Genomic DNA, 22,763 nt, shown 5'->3' on the forward strand with positions numbered 1-22,763 from the left:
CTGGCGGAGGCCCCGGAACAGGGACCCCAAGGACGGATGGAGCGAGGTCCTGCTTCAGGACCCTGCGGCCCACCCTGCCGCCATCCTGCCTCCCCTTTCCACAACCATCCCCACATCTCCTGACCCCCCAACTGTGGCTTCCTCTGGTCTGCAGACAAAGGGGAGCCCAGACCCAGGCTGAGATACACCCGAGGGACGATCTTGGGGGAGCAGTGTACTGCTGCGTGCAGAGGGGACCACCCTGGGAGGGGTATCCACGTGGACATTAGGTCTGGGGCCTCGTGCCAGCCCCCACCCCCCCATCCTGATCACACCAGCACCGTTTGGTCTTGATGAGTGCCCAGCACGCGAAGAGCTCACTGGACAATCTGGAGACCGACGAGCGTCAAGTTCTGATCCCCGCCTGCCTGTCCCCCAGCAGCCCTTCCCAGGACCTCACAGTGGCCTCCTGCCCTGGGAGCTGTCCACCCAGTTCCAGGCGAGTGGCTGGTGAACTATGACCTCCGTTTTCATCACCAGCTTCCGTCTCTCTCCTGCCCGCCTGACTTCGTGTCTGTTTCAGGGCCCAGCGCCAGGCACCCGCCTCTGCCTGAGCCCCATTTTTCCTTGTTTTTTCTCTTTCCTTTCTTAGTATTCCTCCTTTCCATTTTCAAGGTTGCCTGCCTTTAGTAACATTAACTTGATTTCAACTGAACGATGAGCTTTGGGGACATGGAGCCCACAGCTCCCTTTCGCAATGACAGTAGCTATTAATTAAATTGTAAAATGAGTAATACTCATCCTAACCATTGAATCCGCCTGGAAAAGTGTAAAGAGGAACGCAACGTGCCTGCCAGCAAGAAGCCAACACGGCCATCCCCGCGCCAGCCCGGGGAGCCATGGCGCCTGTTGAGGTCTGTGGGTCGCCCAGTCTGTCTCCTGCAGACATACATGAGATGGGTATGTTTCTCAGGAACAGGCTAACATTGCATGAAGCACATGGTACACGCATGTTCTTCCATGTCCCATCTGTGTCCAGAGTGGACCCTCCAGGTCACAACCCACCAAAAAAGCCTCCTTACATACCACCTTTTCTGAAGCTCAGTGACCCTGGGGGCTGGGAGGTGCGGCAGCCACTGTGTATTTCAGAATAAAGAGTCCGACAGAGGTTCAGGAGCCGTGAGAAGCAGAAAAGGTGAAGGGACCAGGGATCGCAAATGAGGAAGCAGCCACAGCCAAGAAGTGGAGCTGGGGGAGGGGGTGACGAGGAGGGGGTGACAGTGACCTTGAAGATGGTGCAGAGAGTGATGGTCAAGATAATGGTGGAGCTGGCGATAAAGACAGTGATCAAGACGGTGATGATGAAGATGATGGATGAGAATGATGACAACGGTGATGACTGAGGTGAAAAGGGTGACAGTGAAGTGATGGTCAGGATGGCGATGGAGGTGCTGCTGCTGAGCAAGATGACAAGATGGCCACGGAGATGCTGCTGCTGAGGAAGGTGGTGCTGATCACGATAAAGCTGATCATGAAAATGACGATGATGAAGAGACTGATTGGGTGATGGGAGGTGATGGTGGTGACGATGACGACCAGGGTGCTGACGAGGAGAATGGTGACGAGGATGCAGGTAATGACAGCCACTACTACTGAGCATTTGCCACGTGCCAGGCCCTGTGCTGGGTGCCTTGCACAGACTCTCTCTCCAGACCCTCTCAATGGTCCTGCCCACCTTGCAGATGAGGAGCCCGAGTTCAGAGAGGCACGGCGACTTGCCCAAGGCCACAGAGCCGGCTGACGGCTACGCTGGCCCTGCGCCAGGTCCACACTCTGCTCCACGAGGATACCAGGGACTCTTGCTTTGGTTCCCGCCCGCGCTCACCCCCTGTGGGCCCGGCAGGCTGGTGGCCCTCATGCCTGCTCCTCTTCACCTTTCCCTAGGGCGGCGCTGTGAGATCTGTGATGATGGCTTCTTTGGGGACCCACTGGGACTCTCTGGGGACCCCCAGCCCTGCCAGCAGTGCCAGTGCAGTGGGAATGTGGACCCCAATGCTGTGGGCAACTGTGACCCCCTGTCTGGCCGCTGCCTGCGCTGCCTGTACCACACGGCAGGTGCCCACTGTGAGCACTGTCGGGAAGGCTTCTACGGGAGTGCCCTGGCCCCTCGGGCCGCAGACAAATGCATGGGTGAGTGCCCACCCCCGGGACCCAGCCCACCACGCTGTGAGGGCAGCTGGGCAGCCTAGGCAGGTTCTCACCCTCTCTGTTTCTTGTCCAGGATGTGTAAGGAGTTGTCATGCTCCAATGTCTCCCCCTGCTGCGATGTTTTTTCCTGTCTCAATAATTTCCCACTCAATTCATGCCCTGCAGTCACCACATGAAACTGTCCCAATGCCCTGGGAAACTTGTCACATTCCTGCTGCACCTGGCTGCCAGGCAGGCTGTACCCCCTGGCTGAGGTGTTCTTCCATCCCTCTCTGCGCCTGGGCTACCACTTAACCCAGTGCCCCCCTCAGAGGGCTGCGGTGTGCACCAGCTTGTGGAAGCTTCCAGAAGTACTGCTGGGAGGAGCCCAGCATCTGCCCCAAACTTGCTCCTGAGCCCTTTCTCCATGTAGCACCTGTCAGCACCTGCTGGCCTCTTGTTTTACGGGGCCCAGGAGAGCAGGGTCAAGTGTCCCACAACAGCGGACACAGGCGTCCCTCTATCTGCCTGTGACCCCGACTCTGTCCCTGACCTTCTCCCAGCCTGCAGGGGCTCAGGGCAGGCTCAGCAAGGCCCTTGGGGCTGGGTCTCCAAGGACAGGACATAGCAAGGGCCTGAGCCCTGAGCCTGGACCTCCAGCCCTTTGTCAGAAACAGTTTGGGAGCCTGGGCAGGCCGTGCGTCATCTCTAGGGGCTGCCCTTCTTCTCTGCGTCTCACGGACCCCCGAAGCTCAAACAGATGGTTTCACAAGTCCCTTTCCTGTTTCCCTCCCCACCCCCGCCAGCCTGCAGCTGCAACCCAGCAGGCTCCGTCAGTGAGCAGAGACCCTGCGACCCAGTGACTGGCCAGTGCTTCTGCCTGCCTCACGTAACCGGACGGGACTGCAGCCGCTGCAGCCCAGGCTTCTACGGCCTCCGGCCCGGGAAGGGCTGCCGGAGGTGGGTGAGGCGAGGCTATGGGTGCCCTTCTGCTAGGGTGGCCCCAGGATGGGAGAAAGCGCCAGGGAGCCTCCAGAGAGGGGCCGGGCTTGAAATGGGCATCCCAGGCCCTCTGCCAGGTACACAGTGTCCTACACTGAAGGGGGACAAAGGGACAGTCCCGTGGGGGTCAGACTGACGGCTCTGCCAGCCCAGGATGCAGGCCAACAGCAGCCCTAAGGGAGGCCCCGGTGGGCAGGGGGCCGGCTGGGTCTCTGGCTCCCTTCTCTGTGAGCTGTCACTCAGTGACCGTTTTGGCCTCAGCAGCACCTTAGACAGTGTCTTTGGGGAACAGTGGACCCCAGGGAAATGCCCAACGAAGCAAATATTTCTTCCTTGGGTGACTTCTCAGAGCCTTTAATATGCTAATTGCATTGTGACTTTCCCATATTGGGGTATAGTCTCCAAGGTGTATATGTCCCAATAGCCATTTATTGGGGGGGGGTGCGTTTTCTGAGATTGCTTCCCGGGGCACAGCTGAGGGAAGCTGCTTGGCATGGACTGACATGGAGATGGGGCCTTGTCGGCAGAGGGCACGATCCGAGGCCCCTCACCAGCCGCTGCAGCGGCGGCTGGGCTGGGAGGGGCCCAGAGCTCACTCAGACCCACGTCCTTCCCTTATCACAGCTGTGAGTGCCACCTGCTGGGCTCCCAGGAGAACCGGTGCCACCCCAAGACTGGACAGTGCCCCTGCCGCCCAGGCGTCGAGGGCCGGGCCTGCGACAGATGCCAGCTGGGTTTCTTCGGCTTCTCCATCAAGGGCTGCCGGGGTAAGGAAGCCAGGCCGTCCCTGACCTCCCTGGGGGGTGTGGCCTGAGGCTTCAGGCAAAGAGAACCAAGGGGGGAAGAGAGGAAGGTCAGCGGCCCGCAGGTGTCTCTGAGCAGCCAGGCAGACGTGGAGTGAGTGAGCGGAGGGGGCCGTGGGGCCAAGAATCGAGTCCCAGGCGCCACTGATAAATCCCCCTGCGCCTGGCCCATGCGTCAGCTCCCTGGGCGCGTGAGTGCGGTTAGATTGCGTGGTAGGTCCGCATATCCTGGGAACTCTGAAGTCAGGCAGCGTCCCAGTCGTCACCTCTGACATCAGTCTCCTGGGAAGGACTCAGAATGTATTTGAGCTGCCCAGGGGCGTCTGGCGCAGCCAGGTGTGAGGCTGCAGGGGGACCTGGCAGTTCTGGGACAGGGGGTCATCAGGACATCCAGCGCCATCTGCCCCCCCACCCCACCCCCAGCCTGCAGGTGCTCCCCACTGGGCTCCGCCACGGCCCAGTGCCGCGAGAACAGCACGTGCGTGTGCAGGCCCGGCTTCGTGGGCTACAAGTGTGACCGCTGCCAGGACAACTTCTTCCTCGTGGCTGGCAGTGCGCAGTGCCAGGAGTGTCCGTCCTGCTACACCCTGGTGAAGGAGGAGGTGAGCCCGCCCGCGGCCGAGGCACCGCGCCCAGACACCCTCCCCGCCCCCGCCCCGCAGACCCCGCCCAGCAGACCCTGCCCAGCTCAGCCACGCCCGCTCAGGCCCCGCCCAGGCCCCCGCAGACCCCGCCCAGCTCAGCCCAGCTCAGCCACGCCCGCTCAGGCCCCGCCCAGACCCCCGCCCCCACCCCCTACACGCTCAGGCCCCGCCCAGGCCCCCTCCACCTTCCGTGCATCCCCAGCGAGCCCTGGCTCTGCTGGGCACCAGGGGCCGCCTGTTCGTCCATAGTTCCCGCGCTTTCCAGGACCACCAGCTGCCTCCTTCCTGTGCCCACGCAGCCTCCTGGCCCGTGCCAACCTGGGTCAACCCTCACCGCTGCCCTTCCCCCGCTCCTCAGTGCACAGGAGCTCTTGACCCCTTTCCTTACTGACTATCCAGGCTGAGGTCCCACACTTTTCTCCAGTTTCCCCACAGACCGCCCTTTGGGGGGAGGCTCAGAGGAGGGTGATGCCCATTCCGGGGCACAAGTAGAATTTGGAGCTGGGAGGTGGTGTGGTGCGGGGCTCAGGAACATGAGCTCTGGGGTCCCTCCGCAGCCCTGTTAGTTGTCCTATGCCCAGGCAGGTGACAGTCTTGCTTCAGTGTCTCTCTCCTACTCCAAATGGGGCTAGATCAGGACTGCAGCCCTTACCTGAAAGCAGGGAGGCCAGCTTTTGGAATGATGGTACCATAGAAAGATAAGATGTCATAAGCCAAACATTAGCGACCGCCCACCCCCCACCCCCGCCCTGCAGCAGCTCCTGGGCCAGTGCCATCTCTGCAGGAAAATCAGCCTTGTTCAGGACAGTTTTGCTTCCAAATGAGTTCATGGTTATTTAAATCTGATTTTGCCATCTAATAAGGAATGGAAGGCCCTGTGGTTTTCCAGAGCACTTTGGGCTTTGGGACTGAGGAGAGGGACTTAGGGTGGTTACAAGGTGAACGTGACCTGGTGTGTGGCCAGCAGTCGCCCCCAGCGAGTGCTCTGGGAAAGCAGCTACTGTGTGTCTGACTCAAACCACGGCGCTGGGAGATGTGGCTTGGCCCGCAGGCTCGCTCAGCCAGCAAGCACCCGGTGCCCCCACTCTGTGCCAAGTTCTGGGCATACAGCAGGACAGGCAGACATCCTCCCAGGCTTCCCTTCCCATTCCCCCTCCCTCAGCAGGAATGACGTGTGCTCCGCTGAATGCCTGCAGGTGCCAGTGCATGGGGGAAGGGAAGGGACAGCCGTAAGCACGGGGTGGGGGGGGTGGGCAGGGCTGGTTCTCAGAGGTCTAGTGTGTCCTTAGCTGTGAGGCTCAGGGACCCTCAGGGAGGGCAGGCTGAGCAGAAGCCAAGGGGAGGTGTCTAGGCAATATTTCCTTCCCTGTCCCCTCCAGGCCACCAAGCTGAAGGCCAGGCTGACGCTAATGGAGGGGTGGCTGCAGGGGTCTGACTGTGGCAGGCCCTGGGGACCAACGGACATTCTGCAGGGAGAGGCCCCTTGGGGGGACATCTACCAGGAACACCACCTGCTGCAAGGTACAGCAGGAGACCAGAAGGCAAGGGGAGGGTGGCTGGCAAGATGCCTCCTTTGGAGCCCTTCAGACGGGTCTCAGGATGCTTTGAGGGCTCCCAGTTCAGCTGCAGGAGAACCCACTTGCCAGGAGAGCCTGTCTGACCTCCCTGCTGAGGTGGGCCTCTCCTCCGATGCAGTCCTGTTTCCCCATGGACCTCTCCTCCAAGCTCCCTTACCTAGATGTACTTCGTAACTTTATTGATATCCGTCTCTTATTGTAATATTGGTCCCCACGCCTCCTGCTCCGCCCAGACTATGAGCTCAGTGAGACTGTCAGACTGGGTTCATTCACTGATGCGCTCGCCCAATAATAATTATTGGGGCGCTGTCCCAGGTGCTGAACAGGTAAAGCTTCCACTGTCTTGACCGTTGGCCGTTTTGCTCACTGCTTTCTCTCCAGCATAGAAAATAAATGGGTGAATAAGAAAGAAAGATTCAGATTTTGGCCTTGAGACATTAAATTTAGGGAGCATTGGAAGCAAGTTGATTGCTTTGTATAATTTCATATTTGTAAGTACCCACACTCCTTTAGCAGCCAGATATAGGTGAGCTAAGCACCTCTTAACAAGACTAATTATCAAAGCAGGGAGCTCCCAGATGCCATGTGTCACCACGCGCATCCTCAGCCCTGCTGCAGCCCGAGTCAGGAATTGCCCGCTGTGGCTGTAGGAGGCCTGGGTGCCTGCCAGTCCTGTCTGCAGCTGACTTTCTGGAGGCGGGGGGGGGGGGGGGGGGTGGGGGGGGCTTGGGACTCTGGGCCTCAGCCTTTGCACCTGTAAAATGGGGAAGCTCTTCCTCGGGAACTGACTGGCGGTTTTGAGGCCTGGTGCTAGAGTTAAACTGTGCCCAGGTAGAGTGGAGGGCACAGATGGGGTCCCCCGAGGGTGGGGCGCTTTAGTGTAAAATCTTGATCCCTCTGTGACCCCCTGGACTGCGGGCTTTCTGCAGGGTTCCGGGAAGCCTTCCTGGTGCAGGTGACAGGCCTCGAGGGTGCTGTGAAGGCTGCCCGGGCTCAGCTGCAGGTGCTGGGCAGGACGGCCCGCTGCGCCCCGGCCAGAGCCGAGAAGACCTGCATCCAGCTGGCAGACATAGAGGCGACACTGGAGTCCTCGGAAGAGGAGATTCTGCACACAGCCACCATCCTAGCATCTCTGGTACCCAGGGAGTCCCCTCCCCACACTGAGGCTGGGCTCAGTGCCATCGACCTGGCGACCTTGGGCAGGCCTCCTTCCCCTTTGGGGAGGTTCTGTTTCCTCATCTGCCAAAATAGGGGACACATAGAGCCTCATCCGCCGGTGCCGTGTGCAAAGGACGAGGCGTAGCCCCGGCAGACAGTGGGTGCCCAGCAAGTGGGAGATGTCATTACTGCCATTTCCATGTTCTGGGGCTCCGCTCCCTGGATGCTGACTTAGAGCATTTCTGAAGGAACTGGCACTGTCTGGTTCTGCCCAGTAACCTGGCCAGGTGTGGCCCTTGCCCTTCAGGGATGGGCCATGAGGTCTCTCCCCTTGTCCTCTTTTCTCCAAAGGTGATTCCTCAGGAAGTCCCCGGCCAGCTGGCCAACTGGAGCCACCTGGCCACAGAGGCGCGTGTCCTCGCCAGGAGGTGAGACCCCAGGCCCTGCCCACACCATTATGGAGGGAGTCCAGCCCTTCTCCTGGGGATTCCAGGGTCAGCCCCACAGGGGTCCCCACCCTAGGAGTTGGAATCAGATGAGGACAGAGCTGCTCGTTGGGGAGAAATGTTGCCACCGTGGGAAGGGTGGCGTGAGCCCCTCAGAGATGCTGGGGGTGGGGGCACAAAGGCACCTGGGCCAACCAAAGGCATCTGGGAGCATCTACTATCTCTTTTTAAATAACAGCTTTATTGAGATAAAATTGGCATATCCTAAAGTTCACCCGCTTCAAATGTACGACTCAATAGTTTTCAATGTATTCACAGAGTCATGCAATCAATTGTAGAACATTCTCATCACCCCAATGCAAACCTTGTACCCGTTAGGCACTGCTCCCCATTTCTCTTCAACCTCCCCAGCCCCTGGCAGCCACTAACCTACTTTCGGTCTATATGGGTTTACCTGTTCTGGGCATTTCTTATATAGGGACTCACACAGTGCGTGGTCTTTAGCGTCTGGCTTCTTAGCAGGGTGGTTTCCAGGATCAGCCATGTGTAACCTGTACCAGTACTTCAGTCCTCTTTACAACCAAGTCCTGTTCATTGTACGGACGTGACGCACTTAGTTTATCCGTTGCCTTTAAGAAGTAGCTTAAGATCCTAAAAACACAGAACCTGCAGCAGTTTTCCCCTTCGGCTGTACCCGAGGGACGTTAGACCCATTTTACAGAAGAAAAAACAAGACTCAGTGACTTAAGGACTCACAGCTTGGAAGTGAGAGAGGGGGAGTCGGATCCAGGCTCTCTTGACCACCCTCTTCTATGCTGTCTTTATTAGGGTGACTGTATAAACGTATTGTCCAAACTGACGTGTGATAAAGGGCCCTGCTCCCCACTCTGCCAGGACACCAGGCATGAACTCTATGTCAAGGAACGGGGGCGGGTCCCCTTCTGTCAGTCTTTGCCGTGGGTCAAGCAGAGAGCCTGGCTGTACTCTGGAGGGTCAGAGGCCCAGGCCATGGGGGTGTGGGCCCCCTTCCTTGGGGGCTCTCGGCCACTGTCGGTGGGTATTTCCATGCAGCCACAAGGACACTGCCACCAAGATCAAGGCCACGGCTCGGAGGGCTCTGCTCACCTCCAACACCAGTTACACGCTTCTCCGGAGTCTGGTGGAGGGCAGAGAGGCCCTGGAGGCTCGGCGGGGGCTGGAGGACAGGTGAGCCCTCCCGGGTGTGGGTAGGGGCCTGGGTGGGCCTCCTGGCCAGAGGCTGCCGGCCCATTCCCTGCCAGTCTGTGTGGTGGGTCAGGACGGCTGGGGCCCAGGACCGACTGGGGGTGCTACAGGAACCCACGGATGCATGGGGGTGCAGCTCAGGTGCTCCAGAGGAGGGACCACAGCCTGAACAAGGAAGGCCCCCTCTTCCCTGCAGTAACCCCAGGACCCCCACCCCCAGGCCCCCGAGGCAGCTTCTCCCTGGCACCAGCTTCCCCTTGACCTCTATTCCTCCCCTGTGGGCGGCCCCTCTACCTCCCACTTAGTCAAAGGGTCTGTGGGACCCACCAAGTATGGACTGAGCCCCAAGTGGACTTCCTCGGTGGGAGCGGCCCAGCTCAGATCAGGTGGTCAGCCCTGAGACAACCAGCATGCCTGGGGAAGGTTGCATGACCCTCTCCACGGTTGGAGGCCCTGGAGGGGTAGGAGGGAGCAAAGTGGGGGGTCTTCACCCCAGCAGTGCCCATGGTCTGGGGACCTGACTGAGGTGGGTGTGGACAGCTGGACAGGACAAGAAAGCTGTTCTAATTGGTTGGTTAGAGCAGGGGTCCCCAACCCCCATCCCGCAGACCATTATGGTCTGAGGAACAGGGCGCACAGCAGGAGGTGAGCAGGGAGCATTATTGCCTGAGCCCCGCCTCCTGTCTGCCCCACTCCAGTCCCCACCCCCACCCCATCTTTGGAAAAATTGTCTTCCACGAAACCGATCCCTGGTGCCAAGACGTTGGTGAGCTCAGGGCTAAAGGGCCTCAGAGTGATCACGCAGCCCAGGGGGCTCCGTCCCCAAGGTCCCCCAAGGGCACAGCCGAGCCGAGACTGAGTCTGGGCCACCGCCCCTCCCTGACACCAGGTACGTTCCTCTTCATGATTCATCCAGACGAGCCAAACATTTGCAGAACGTGCGAGTCTCAGGCAGAAACCAAGAGTGAGCCCTTCAGAAAGGCATGATTGAATTGAGGGAACAAGGAGATGAGAATGTGGTCCCTCCACGGCCTTTCCCGTATGAACGGGAAGTTAGCAGAGGGACGGCCAGTTTCTGAGGCCGCAGAGGGAGGCTATGCCAGGAATGCCGGGAGAGGCCTTCAGAAACCGGGGGCTGGGGCAGCGCACAGGACAGGGAGGCGGGGGAGGCCACCCCAACTCTGTCTCCTCTCAGGTACCAGGAGGCCCAGGAGGCCCAGAAGACGCTGGGCACAGCTGTGGCGGAGATGCTGCCCGAAGCTGAGAGGGTGCTGGCCACCTTGAATCACATCGGCACCAACGCAGCCCCGCGCCTCCCCTCGCTGGCTGCCCCTGCGGCGCTGGTCAGCGCCCCTGCGGACGTCCTGGGCCTTCTGCATGGGGTGGGGACAGGGGAGAAGGTGGCATCTGGGAAAGCAGTGCGGCCCAGGCAGACACAGATGCTGCAGCTTATTTTTAACTCTCTAGCAGTTGATAAAAAACAAGATAATCTGCCTCCAGAGCTTGGCAGAACGCCTGCCTGGCACCAACTTAGAGCTCTACCACCTGCTGATCTTGGGGGTTGATTACAATAATAATATCAAGGCGGGGCCTCCTCCCCATCCCCGTGGCATTAGCGATGGCACCAGACAGACTTAGGATAGATCCCAGCTCCGAGGCTCCCTCCATGACCTTGGTTGGGGACTTTCCCCTCAGTTACTCGTCTGTCAGGTGGCGCTCTCCCATTGGGTTATGTCCATGGGGAGGGGCCTTGGAGGGGGTTGGTCAGTGACAGAGGGTGGTCCTCAGTGCGTGTTGGCCTCATGCCCACTGTCTCTTCTACCCTGCACTTATCACCTCTGGATCAATCCGCTACATTGTGCCTTCTCAGTAATCCTGAAATCCCAAAACTCGGGAACTGAACTTCAAAAGAAGGCTAAGCTTATACACATGCACTTGGGGCAAACCATGAGCCAGACCGACGGGTCCCAAGCTGCGTCTGGGGGCCTTTGCTTCTCCCCTGAGTGTGAAGAGATGCGCAGGGAGTAAGCGTTTGGCCTGGAGTGCTGGCTTCCCAGGTGTGGGGCACCTGCGCAGGGTTGCTGCTCCGGGGCCCAGAGTCTGCACTGGGAAGCACACCCGCCCCAAGGTGTCAGCCAAGGGGTTGTGCACCTGGCGGAGGAAGCGCAGGTCTGGTCTCACCCTGGGCCTCACCCCTCTGCTTCCCTATGTCCACGTGACCCTACTCCTGCTGTCACTGCCCCTGGTGCCTCCCACCCAGGAGAGGATCTGCCACCTTCCTGCCGGGCCCTGCCTGAGCCCTCCCTCTCTCTGCAGCCTCAGGATTCCCAGACCAGGGAGCTGAGCCTGAAGGTGCGAGCCCTGGAGAAGACGGTCACCTCCAGGGAGCGAGCCATCACTGAGGCCACGCGGGCCGTCCAGGCAACTGCCCACACTGTGTTGCTCAAGACAGAGCCCCTCACACAGGTGGGCTTTTGTCCTTTGAGGCAGGCACCTGGAGGCGCTTGGGGCTGCCCCAGGGGTGGCCTGGGGGTGGGGCTGCAGGGGAGGGAGGGGCAAAGATCACGTAGTTCTTTTCCTCCCTCCAGTGCCTCCCCCCAAACTCCAGAGAACCTCAGAGTCAGCCATGGCAGGAGACAGGATTGACAGACAGAGGGCAAGATAGACAAACAGACCAGCAGCACCCAGGGCCATGCCGGCCACCCGTATTCAGCATTAGTTACAACTGGGGTGGGTCTTATTCGTTCATTCTTCCATTCATTAGTTCAGCTGCCCAATATTTATAGAGCGCCCCCCGCCTGCATATAGGGCTTGCCATTTGCAGCCCAGAGGGGCGACAGTGTTACATGATCAGGAAATTCAAGCAGAATGATTGGGTGAATTTAGCCTCCTCCGGGGACGTCCATCCAACCTGTTAAAAAGTATAAAGACCTCTTAAAATTTTTTAAACTTCTCATCTGGGAAAAACTTCAGACTTCCAGAAAGGTTGCAAAGTGATTACAGAGTGCAGATCCGCCTTGTGCCAGCGTTTTACCTAACTAACCACAGGACCAGGGTCCAAGGGAGGCAGCCAGAGCGACAGGAGGCGAGGAACTAGCCTACGGTGTCCCTCGGGTCCCACACGGATCGCAGAAACGGCTTCTCTGCAGCCATCCTGGTTTTCCCTTTAAAAACGCAACAGGGGGAAGGCTGCCTGCGAGGAGCGAGCCTCGTCTGAAGAGCCGGGCCCCGTGCCTGGCACGTGCTGGGGAAGCGGGGCTGTGTCGGGGCCCCCAGGGTGGCACCCACCGATATGGTTCATCACCCTTGTCCGGAGCGGGGATGCCAAGCAGAGAGGGGCATCTCTGGGTCTCTGAGCACCATGGCAGAGTCACGACAGCGCTTCCCACCCAGCTAAGCATTCAGAGTCAGACCGAGCCCGGGCTGGTGTGGCTCCTTGAATTGGGCGCCGGCCTGTGCAACAAAGAGTCGCTGGTTCGATTCCCGGTCAGGACACAGGCCCAGGTTGTGAGCCAGGTCCCCAGTTGGGGGCGCGCAAGAGGCAACTACACATGGATGTTTCTCTCCCTCTCTTCTTCTCCCCCTTCCCCTCTCTCTAAAAATAAATAAAATCTTAAAAGAAAAAAATAGAAGCATCAGACTGAGACACGAGGGATCCCGGGGCAGCATTTTGTGACCCTTCAAATCCAGATTATCTATCTATCTATCTATTTATTTATTTATTTTAAAGTAAAGATTTTAATTATTTATGTTTAGAGAGAGGGGAAGGGAGGGAGCAAGAGAGGGAGAGAGACATCGATCGGCTGCCTCTCACACACCCCCAGCCGGGGGCCTGGCCCGCAACCCAGGCCTGTGCCCTGACCGGGAATTGAACCCAAGCCCTTTTGGTATAGAGGATGATGCCCACCCCACTGAGCCACACCCGTCAGGGCCATATTATTATTATTATTATTATTTTTATTGAGCTGAAATTCACATAACACCAAACGAACCATTTGTAAGTGTACAATGCAGTGGCACCACCTCTATCTAGTTCCAAAACACACGCCCCCATGGGAAACGCCGTACCTGTTTCCCAGTCAGTCCTCACTGTCCCTTCACTCCCCGCCCCCCAGCTCCTGGCAACCACCAATCTGCTTTCTGTTTCTGGATTTACCCATTCTTGACACTTCACATAAGTGGAATCATACCATATGTAACCTTTTGTGTCTGACCTCTTTCGATTACCACGATTTTGAGGTTCATCCACTTTGTAGCATGTATCAGTACTTCATTGCTTTAAAAAAAATATTTTATCCTTTTTAGAGAGAAGGGAAGGGAGGGAGAAAGAGAGGGAGAGAAACATCGATGTGCGAAAGATACATTGATGGGTTGCCTCTTGCATGCTCCCAGCTGGGGACCTGGCCCGCAACCCAGGCATGTGCCCTGACTGGGAATCAAACCTGCGACCTTTTGGTTTACAGGCTGGTGCTCAATTCACTGAGCCACACCAGCCAGGGCACTTCATTTCTTTTTATGGCTGAATAATATTCCATTGCCTGGACGAATCACGTTTTGTGTTTCCATTCATCCATCAAACCCATAATCTTTATGTGGTCTTGTTGAGTGGTAGTGGGGAAGAAACTGATTTTCTAAGGTAAAAGTATCATAAACAGATTTGGCATTTGAGAATACAGCAGCATTCTGAAAAGAAATCTTCAGTTGTCCTTCCTGCCTTTAGTTGTCATGTTTGTGTTCCTTCAAGCTTTTCCAAGACAGGTAACTTCTGTGGAGCGATACTGTATTCAAGCATTAACGTTTGTATAATAAAACAAACCAAACCAGGTATTCCCAGTATATAGCATAATTAACTATCAGAGTTTTGGTGATGTTTTGGGACCTAGTATATGTGGGTTTGGTACCCACCTGACCCAATTCTGGGCAGCACACCTGATGCCACCTGCCTGCCACCTGCCCAGCCTCTCTTCTCTCTCCAGCTGCAACACAAGGCCAGAGCCTCCTTGACCCGGGCTTCCTCGTCCGTCCAGGCTGCCACAGTGACTGTTATGGGAGCCAGGACCCTGCTGGCTGACCTGGAAGGTACGCATGCCTTGCTGAGCCCTAGATTCATTGATGCACAAGTGCCCATGACAGCTGCCTGAACAGGCGTGGCAGCAGGGGACAGGAGTCCAGTCGTGCAGGCATGACCCAGCCGACCACTCCCGCCATCAGGGCGTCCCCTGCGGCTGCCTGTCTCTCCCCACCTGACACACCTCTCACCAGGCCCTTGGCCACGTGGCCATCCATCTTCAGACCACATGCGGAGCCCCTAAGGACCACGCGAGAAGAGAATCTGATGCCGTTGGCTGTCCAGTCCTAGTCTAGCCCACTCTGGCTGGGGCTGCCGTTACCTGGGACAAATGTGACTGCCATGGTCCCGTGTCCAGTTGGGGCTATGGGAAAGGACAGAGAGTTTCTCTTCAGAAGGGGATACAGGCTGATGCCATTCCAGGTCTCTTTTTGAGCTTTGGGAAAGTGAGGCTCAGTGCCCCCGTTTTATAGATGGACAGACCGAGGAAAGGACCTGATGGTTACCCCTGGATCAAAGCTGAGCTGAACAGAAACCAGGCAGTATTAGACATCTTCACCTTGGTGTCCCCCTGTATCATGGGCTCCTGTGATATCCCGTGCTCCAGAGAAAAGCCCCCTGGCCCTTTATCCGTGGCTCTGTTCCAGTGAGCTGGATAAGGCAGGACCACACCCTGAGCCCCCGATGCCTCTAAGGTCTGAGACCAGAGGTTAGATCTCTGCCATCAGCTTGCTCCCAGCCCCACCCACTGCCCATAAGAGCTGAAGCTCCAGCGGTGGGCTCAGAGCCTCTGAGCAGAGGGCGAGCGGGGCAATGCCCGCTGTTCTCTAGGCTCCTCTACACTCTGCAACCTTGGGGACCCACTGATTAGGGGACTTTGGTGGGAAAGGCATGGGTGCGTGTGCTTGTCTCTGATTCATGTTTAGGAAAGTTTAAATTCAATGATGTAATGATGAAACATTAGGATTTGAGAACAGTCGAATTATAAAGGGTCTTAAAGTCATGGGCTGCGACCGCTTCACCAGACAGGGGACCCATCGACCCTTAGCTTGCTTGCCTCCTGTGACGGTGTGCTCGCCACCTCACAGGGTATCACCTTCTCCCTGTTGGCTGGTTCTGAGACTGGAAAGCTCTAGTGTGTGCTAAGTGGAAATTTGCCTCCATGTCGCTGCTTTGTAATGAGCACGAGGACGCACCTCCAACCTCTACACCCGGGGCCTTTTCCCCACTCCTGCTCCTTTTCAGAGACACCCTCTCTTGCCACCCGCTGACCTGTGCAAGGTTGGCATTCAGGATGACAGAGACCTTGGCTGAATGGAATGTGGATTAGCCTTCCCCAGGGTGTGCGCCAGGGCCCCTGGCCTACCATACGCCCCTCCAAGAGAGGGTTTGTGTTCAAATAAGTTTGGGAAATGCCGTGTGCTATTGCGCCCTCTGAGGCCTTACAGGGAGCACCTTAGAATATCAAAAGCCCTGAGAAGTCCTGCAAGAAAGAAACCTGGCTCACTTTACTTAAACTTCATCAACATTTCTCCCTGACATTTATTAACACCCTGGAGAATTAGGACTCCACAGAATACACTCTAACAACCATCAATTGTGTGTATAAGAACCAAAGTAGAAATCATTTCTGGATTATCTTCATAAAACAATGATGTCATGCTGTACCCATAACTATTCAAAGGCTTGATTCTTTTTAAAATTTGACTTTGTCTACTGTAATCGGTACTCTTTAAGATAAATTTTCTGTACAATTTTATCTGAAAGGAACGAAAAAAGTCTCTTTTTTTGCACAAGAAAGCTACTTCTTATAAGATAATAAAAGTTGCGAATTGTATTTCCCTTTTTGCCTTGGCTGCTAGGAAGCTCAGAGGTAAATAGGGCATTTAGTACCTACAATATCAGTATCCTAATTTCCTGGCACTTCTCATGCCTTCTCTTCCCTTCCTTATCTCCCCACGTCAAGTTACAGGTGGCCCTCAGTTTCTCATTTTAATGGTCCAACTCTTGATTTATTTATCACTCTAAAATCAAAGAGCTCAATGGGTTTTGCTGTGTAGTATGCTGTGGTTCCCCGTCCCCAACAGTGGCCCAGGCATTGACCACCATGTAGTTTGTGACTTTAATAAGTATCGTAATTATAATAGAAATTTTAATATTATAATTAATATAATAATAATATAATATAATTATATTAATATTATATATTATAATTATAAAGTGGGCAGTATGTCTCACTTGTCGGTTGGCGCTCTCGACCCCCTGCCCCCTTATCTCATGAATTCCGACCTCCACTCATGTTGCCTGGTGGGGCTGGTCACGCGACTGGCAGGCTCTCGGGCCGTGAGCCAGGCCCTCCTGACGGCCTCGGCCGGCTTTGCAGGAATGAAGCTGCAGTTTCCTCGGCCCAAGGACCAGGCTGCGCTGAGGAGGAAGGCAGGCGTCGTCCGGGGCAGGCTCCTTGCGGACGCGAGAAAGAAGACCAAGCAGGCGGAGAAGATGCTGGGGAACGCGGCATTGGTCTCCTCCGGTGCCAAGAAGAAAGGCAAGGAAGCCGAGCTGCTGGCCAGGCACAGTGCCAAGGTCAGGGCCACGGATGTGATGACAGGGGTGTCCCTGTGGGAGAACTGCAGATCCGCCCCCTCCCTACACGCAATGTTGACTATTCCTCACTTACTGAGAGTTCAGTGGCTTCTGGGCTCTGAGCTCTGGAGCCTCACATGGGTGGCCCTGTTGATTCTTTAAGAAATAGGGGGCATTGCTGTCCCCATGGGGCAGGTGAGGGACCGAGGCCCAGCTGCTTCAGTACTTAAACCACATGAGCAGGACTCACACGTAGGTCTGCTTGGCCTTATTCCCCACACCTCTAGACCGTTCTTTTTGAGTGGGGGCCCAATTCTAATGGAGGTGGGTCCCCCAGTTCTCGCATCCTCTGTTGCACCTGTTGACCTTGTCGCCATAGTGGTCTTTACCTCTAGAAAGACGTGCTGTGTTCACTGTCTTCTGCACTGTCACCCACGTCCCCCATCGTAGCTCGCCAAGGCCTTGCTGAGGGAGGGGGAGCAGGGCCGCCGCCACGCTGGCCGCCTCTCCAGCCAGACGCGGGCAACGCTGCGAGAGGTCTCCCGGCAGGTGCTGGCCTCCGGAGCGCGGAGACAGGAGCTGGAGGAAACTGAGCAGGTACGTGGGCCAAGGCCATCACCCCGTTTCCTCCTGGCCCCAGAGCCAGCAGGAGGCCCCTCAGGCTCTTCCTCTTTCCTGAAGGTGGGGGCCGCGCTGAGCGAGATGGAGCGGCAGATCCGGGAATCCAGAACCTCCCTGGAGAAGGATGTAGAGGCCTTGTCAGAGCTGCTTGCCAGGCTGGGTGAGGAGGCGCCAGGGCTGAGCCCTGACCCCCTAGGTCACTCCATTCACTCATGCCGGCACCACCTGGCCCCTGCCCCTGCCCCTGGGGGCCCCACATGGGCAGGCGGAACGGAGGCTATAACCAATTCTGAGACTCTTCAAAGGCCAGGCTGTCTGGACTTTGCTGGAGACAGTGGGGGCTCTCCAGGTCTTTGCTGGGAGCAGGACCTGCCCAGACATCAGAGCTCAGCCCTGCTCTGCCCGTGCCCCGGCCCCTGCCCCTGCCCTGGCTCCTGCAACCGCCTACCCATCACGAGGCCTTCATTGTGCAGGAAATTCAAGGCCATGGGGAGCCCTGGGGCCCAGTGGGACCCTGTGGATTTAGAAGAAGCCATTTAGAACTTAATTCCTCATCCTCGCCGCTCTTACCACGCTGAGCCCTGGCTTCGTGTTGAATGTCACCCTTCATGACAAGGGCCAGCTGGGGCAAGCAGCGTGTGGATTCCATGCCACATCACCACAAGGTTCAAATGTGAGCACCGGGCCTCATCCCTTGTTTTACTCCTGGGGAGGCTCCAGGAAGTCTTTACCCCCAAGAAATAGAGCTAACCTATGCAGGGCCAGGGCTAGACCAGGGCTATCTGCTTCCCAGGTCTGCAGCCCTTTCTGCCCCGCCTGCCTCCCAAGCTCTCATTCCGAAGCCAGAGACCCTGTCTGTTCTCACCCATGAGTAAAGGAGTGCTCTTGGGGAATTGATGTGGCATGTTGGAGCCGGCAGGCATCATGGGGACTTCACACACACCACTGCTTTATAGATGAGGAGGCTGGGCTCAGGAGTCACCCAAAGCCTTCTTTTATTACACAATAGTAGTAATACCAACGACAAAAATTAATGGTTACCCACAGTGCCACCTGTCAGGGGGAATGTTCCAGAAGCCTGCACCTGACCTTGGTGGGGTACCCAGATCAGGCCTTCACCATACTGCCCTCTGGGTCCCTGGCTTTCCTGGCAGGTTTTGGGCAGTCAGAATCTTGGAAGGTTTGGACCGGGAAGGTCTCTGGGGTGGGGGCTGCACAGGCTCCTGGGACGGCAGGGAGCTGGCCCACGCTGAGGCTCTCTGCCCCTCTACAGGGTCTCTGGACACCCACCAAGCCCCAGCCCAGTCCCTGAACGAGACCCAGCAGGCACTGGAGCGCCTGAGGCTGCGGCTGGGCTCCCCCGGATCCCTGCAGGGGAAACTGAGGCTGTTGGAACGAGAGTCTGAGCAGCAGGAGCTACAGCTTCAGAGCTTCGAGAGCGACCTCGCCGAGGTCCGAGCTGACAAGCGGAACTTGGAGGCCATCCTGCGGAGTCTGCCCGAGAGCTGCACCGGCTGGCAGTGAGCACCCTGGGCTTGAGGCGCGCACCACACCCACCAGTGTGCCCGGAGCCCATGCTGCAAGCCGCCCCCCCTCCCCCGAGTGAACACACATGCCCGTATCCCCCCACGCAGCAGGAGTCAGTGTACACTCAGGGTTCGCCACTCTGTACACTCCTGCCATGCACGCATAAGCACGCATACCACAGTGTCAATAGCACACGTACATGTTGGGGACACATGCCTGTGGGCGTGGTGCGCACGTGTGCACAAGTCCATCTGTGCATGTACACATGTGACGGTGCACAGCTGCACTGAGCGCCACTGTGTGCTGCGCAGCCTCTGCACGCTGGGGAGTTGTGCTAGACACGCTCTGACACTAACACGCTCACTTGCACTCCTGAAAGCAGGGGCCCCAGCAGGGCTGGTGCCCGGGAGGCTGAGGGGGGCATGCGCAGAGATTCCGGGCGGGTTGAGCAAGAGCCAGAGCCCCAGTCCCTGAGCTGCTCCCTGTCCCACTGCAGCCCCCAACCCCTGTCACCCCTACAAACACACACACACACCCAGCAGCTCTGCACAACTGAGACAGGCAGGCCAAGAAACACAGGGTCCTGGGGGCTTCTCAGCAGTGGAACCCACAGCCCAGGACTGCTGGGCCAGCCAGGCGTGGGCCACCCCTGCAAGGGGCTCATCGGCTTTATGGAACGCTTCATTCTCAGGGTCTTGGCGCCGCTCCTTTTCAGCCTGTGGCCTGCCCAAAGGGCTGGGCCTCAAGGGCCTGAGTCAGGGGGGCTCAGGCAGCAGGGAGCCCCCCTTTGTTACCCCACTGACCCCACGGCCTTTGACTGACTGACACTTCCTAAACTGGCTGGCCCTGGGATGCTGTGGCCCTGCCTTCTAGGAGGGAAGCCTCTGCTGGGCGGGGAGGCCTGGCTGCCTTTCCAGTTTGTCCTGCTGAGGAATCCCCCTGTGGCCAGGCGCCCCTGCGGGCCTCTGTCCAGGATTCTCTGGCATTTCCTCCTGGTACGCCTCCCCTGTCCCCGAGGCCCTCTTCCAGCAGATGGCAGGGCCTTGGCACTGGGGAGGATGGGTGCCGTAGGGGGCCCCGACCCCTCTCATAGCCCTTCCTGCCGCCCGGCAGGGGAGACAGGCACAGCAGTCACATTCTGTTTCACGTGGAAATAAAGGACCTCTTTACTAGCTGGGTGGTGTTCCTTTGGTCCTCCCATGCTGGTTGGCAAGCAGGGGCCCTGGCTGAAGTTGCACACACAAGGCACACCCGAGAGCGCGACACACCCAGTCCCCAGGGGGTGGGAGGAAGGACGTGCATTGATCCATTTCAGCAAAAGCTGAGCCCACTGGCTTGGCCAGGGTCTGGCCACTGGGGGAATTTTGCTGGGGTCATGTGACCACAGGCACCTGCCCTCTCCCTCTGCTCCAGGGGGCTTATCCGGCCAAGTCGAGGAGCTGGGAAGTTTGAAGAATGGGCACAGAGAGGCCCTAGCTGACCTCTGGTTCAGTCTGAAGACACTGAGGCAGGAAATGAACTCAAAATCAAGCGTCCAGCAGCACAGAAAGGCTCAGGGCAGGACACTATTGAGGAGGCAGGGGAGGGCTTTGGGTCAGGTCCCAAACCGTGGGGAGGCAGAGGGAACAGTCCAGGCAGGAGGGTGGGCAGCAGCCCAGGGTTTGCAAGGTGGGGCCTGACCGGCCCAGGTCACTCTGGAAACACAGGGTGCACGGGCAGGACTACGCAGCTCTCGGGGCTCTTGGCCAATTAGGCCTAAACAGAGTTGGCCTCCAGGGAGTTCAGGTTCAGAAGACATGGGAGGGCCTTCTGGAATCTCGGAGTGGAAAGGGCTGCCAAGCCTCTGAGATGGCCAGGGGCTGGAGTGTCCTCCCAGGCCGATGGGCGGGGGGTGGCCGGGGGCGGGGAGCTGTCCTCTCCATTTGTCTCTGTTTCTGTTCTTGCCTGGTTTGTTTCGGTCTTTCCTCTCTGCAGGGCAGCCGTGTTTGCTTTCCTTGCACCTGATGAAAGGAGATGCTCCCTCAGCTCCCACCACCGCAGCACCCAGGGTTACAAGTCATCAGGTCAAATCCATGGCAGAACCCACTGGAAACTGTCCAGATTCCACCTTCCTCAGGAAGGATAGCCCAGGGCGGGCCGAGTCCCCCACCCCCACTATTGTGTAGAACAACAAGGGTCTCTGTGTCCAAGGCGGCGTAGTGAGGGCTGGGCTGTGCTCCCTCCAAACCTGCTGGGGAAGGGCATTCAGGGAAGGGGTGTGTTCCTCCACAGAGAAGCTGAAAACCTGCTGAGGCGGGTGGGGGTGGGGAGTGGCGGGGGACATGGTGGACATTGATGACCTGCGATGACCTGCCAAGGGGATGACTTGGTAGATTTGGGAGGGAGCACAGGGGTCAGGGAGGTCAGAACAGGAGGGTGTTGCTTTACAGTTAGTTTGATGATTGGTGTCTGGCGTTGTGTGGTGCCACGGAGATGGGGATTCTTTGAAGACCTCTGGGACAGCATCCGGTGTCCCCTGGCCCCATCCCCCCACCGGCCTCTCTGCTGACAGAGGTACATGGCCTTCTGGTGCCTGCTCTTGGCATTAAACCTTGATCTCTTCTACCAAGCCCAGTCCCAGCATCCCTGATGGGTGGAGAGCAGGCCTCTCATTCCACAATGACGTACCTCAGGCCTGACATCTTGTGACTCATGCAATCCATTCATGCCTGCTAGAGTCACGCTCTCTGGCCCCAGGGGTGGAATGTGGCAGCTGTTGAACATCTGGCTCGCAATGCAGCCCAGCAGCTGAGCCCTGGACGTGGTCTCTGCCCTAGAGAAGGGCTAACTGGGCAAACCAGCCCAACAGGTCGGGTCAACAGGTCACCTGAGCCTGGCCCCGGGAGTGAGTGACGAGGGCTTTGCTCTAAGTGAGCTCTCACCTCTGGCCTGCAGGTAGAACCTCTCCCATCAACCAAGGGTTATAACTCCTAAGCCCCTTTTCCCTCTAAGCTTTTACCACCTGCTTAAACCCCTGGAGGAACGGGTAATGATAGCCCTCGCTTGGTGAGAGGTGCTTGTTTCCTCCATTCTGCAGATCAGGAAACTGAGGCTCAGACAGGTCAAGTGCCTTGCCCAAGGTCACACAGCTTGGCCAGATCCAAAACCTTAGGGCGACCAGGTGTGCTGTTTGCCCAGAACAGTCCCTGTCTGTGTGCCTGTGACCTCAGTGTGTTAAGACTGCCACCTTTCATTCTCAGAAATGACCTGAATTGGACAGGAAAGTCCCCGGTCACCCTGTTACGGGTCTTGGTTCCTGCACCCTGAGTCAGAGGCTCAGTGTATCACCCAGTCGGCCTGGCACTCCCAGGCTTCCTCCACTTGACTTTGCTCATCTGTAAAGCAGGAGTGCCCAGTCCTTCTGCAGAGCTTTGAGAATAAGTAATGTGACAAATGTAGCCCCTACAGATCTGGCAAAGTGCCCGGTGCACCGTGAATGTTCAAGAAATAGGTTCGTATTAACAAAACACTCTTAAGTGATTTAGTGATGCTGCTGGCATTTTGTCATTATGCTCCCCCCCACCCAACAAAACAAAACGGTTTTATCTTTTTCTTTCAAGCGTTAAAAATGAGGTCTGGGAACGCACGCCTCCCTTCTGAAAGTGCACGCTGCGCATCGGGCGATGGTAACGTGATGGCCTCAGTTGGTGGCACGTTCCCTGCCTGCCGCTGCCACGCAAGTTTGCTTCCTGCAAGCGCCCCGAGAGTGAGAACTAAGATCGTCCCCGTTCTGTTTACGGGGAAACGGCGGCCCGGAGCGGGAAAGGGGCTGGTGGAGGTCCCGGGAGAAACGGAGAGGGCGGTCCCCGTGCCGTGCATTCTCCGTGTCCTCCAGCAGAGGGGCGGGCGCGGGCCGCGCACCCCGCATAATAGCCGCTTTGAGTCCGGCGGCCCGGTGGCGGGAG

General features: G+C 57.5%; 1 protein-coding gene across 1 annotated transcript in view; it reads left to right on the forward strand.

The window, feature by feature from the left end:
- Positions 1–19,446, forward strand: part of LAMC3 (laminin subunit gamma 3) — a 54,999-nt gene extending 35,553 nt beyond the window's left edge. Inside the window, exons 14-27 of the mRNA XM_090274912.1 lie at positions 1,924–2,169; positions 2,973–3,126; positions 3,793–3,935; positions 4,395–4,573; positions 5,995–6,136; positions 7,122–7,327; positions 7,702–7,778; positions 8,868–9,002; positions 10,216–10,363; positions 11,337–11,486; positions 13,997–14,099; positions 16,472–16,671; positions 17,122–17,452; positions 18,566–19,446. Of these exons, the coding sequence (XP_090131038.1) occupies positions 1,924–2,169; positions 2,973–3,126; positions 3,793–3,935; positions 4,395–4,573; positions 5,995–6,136; positions 7,122–7,327; positions 7,702–7,778; positions 8,868–9,002; positions 10,216–10,363; positions 11,337–11,486; positions 13,997–14,099; positions 16,472–16,671; positions 17,122–17,452; positions 18,566–18,816 (2,465 nt within the window). The 3' untranslated portion in view covers positions 18,817–19,446. The remainder of the gene's footprint in view (positions 1–1,923; positions 2,170–2,972; positions 3,127–3,792; positions 3,936–4,394; positions 4,574–5,994; positions 6,137–7,121; positions 7,328–7,701; positions 7,779–8,867; positions 9,003–10,215; positions 10,364–11,336; positions 11,487–13,996; positions 14,100–16,471; positions 16,672–17,121; positions 17,453–18,565) is intronic.
- The last annotated feature ends 3,317 nt before the right edge of the window (positions 19,447–22,763 follow it).

Source organism: Furipterus horrens, unplaced genomic scaffold (assembly GCF_987537825.1).
Source record: "Furipterus horrens unplaced genomic scaffold, mFurHor1.1.pri manual_scaffold_4, whole genome shotgun sequence".
NCBI lineage: Eukaryota > Metazoa > Chordata > Mammalia > Chiroptera > Furipteridae > Furipterus > Furipterus horrens.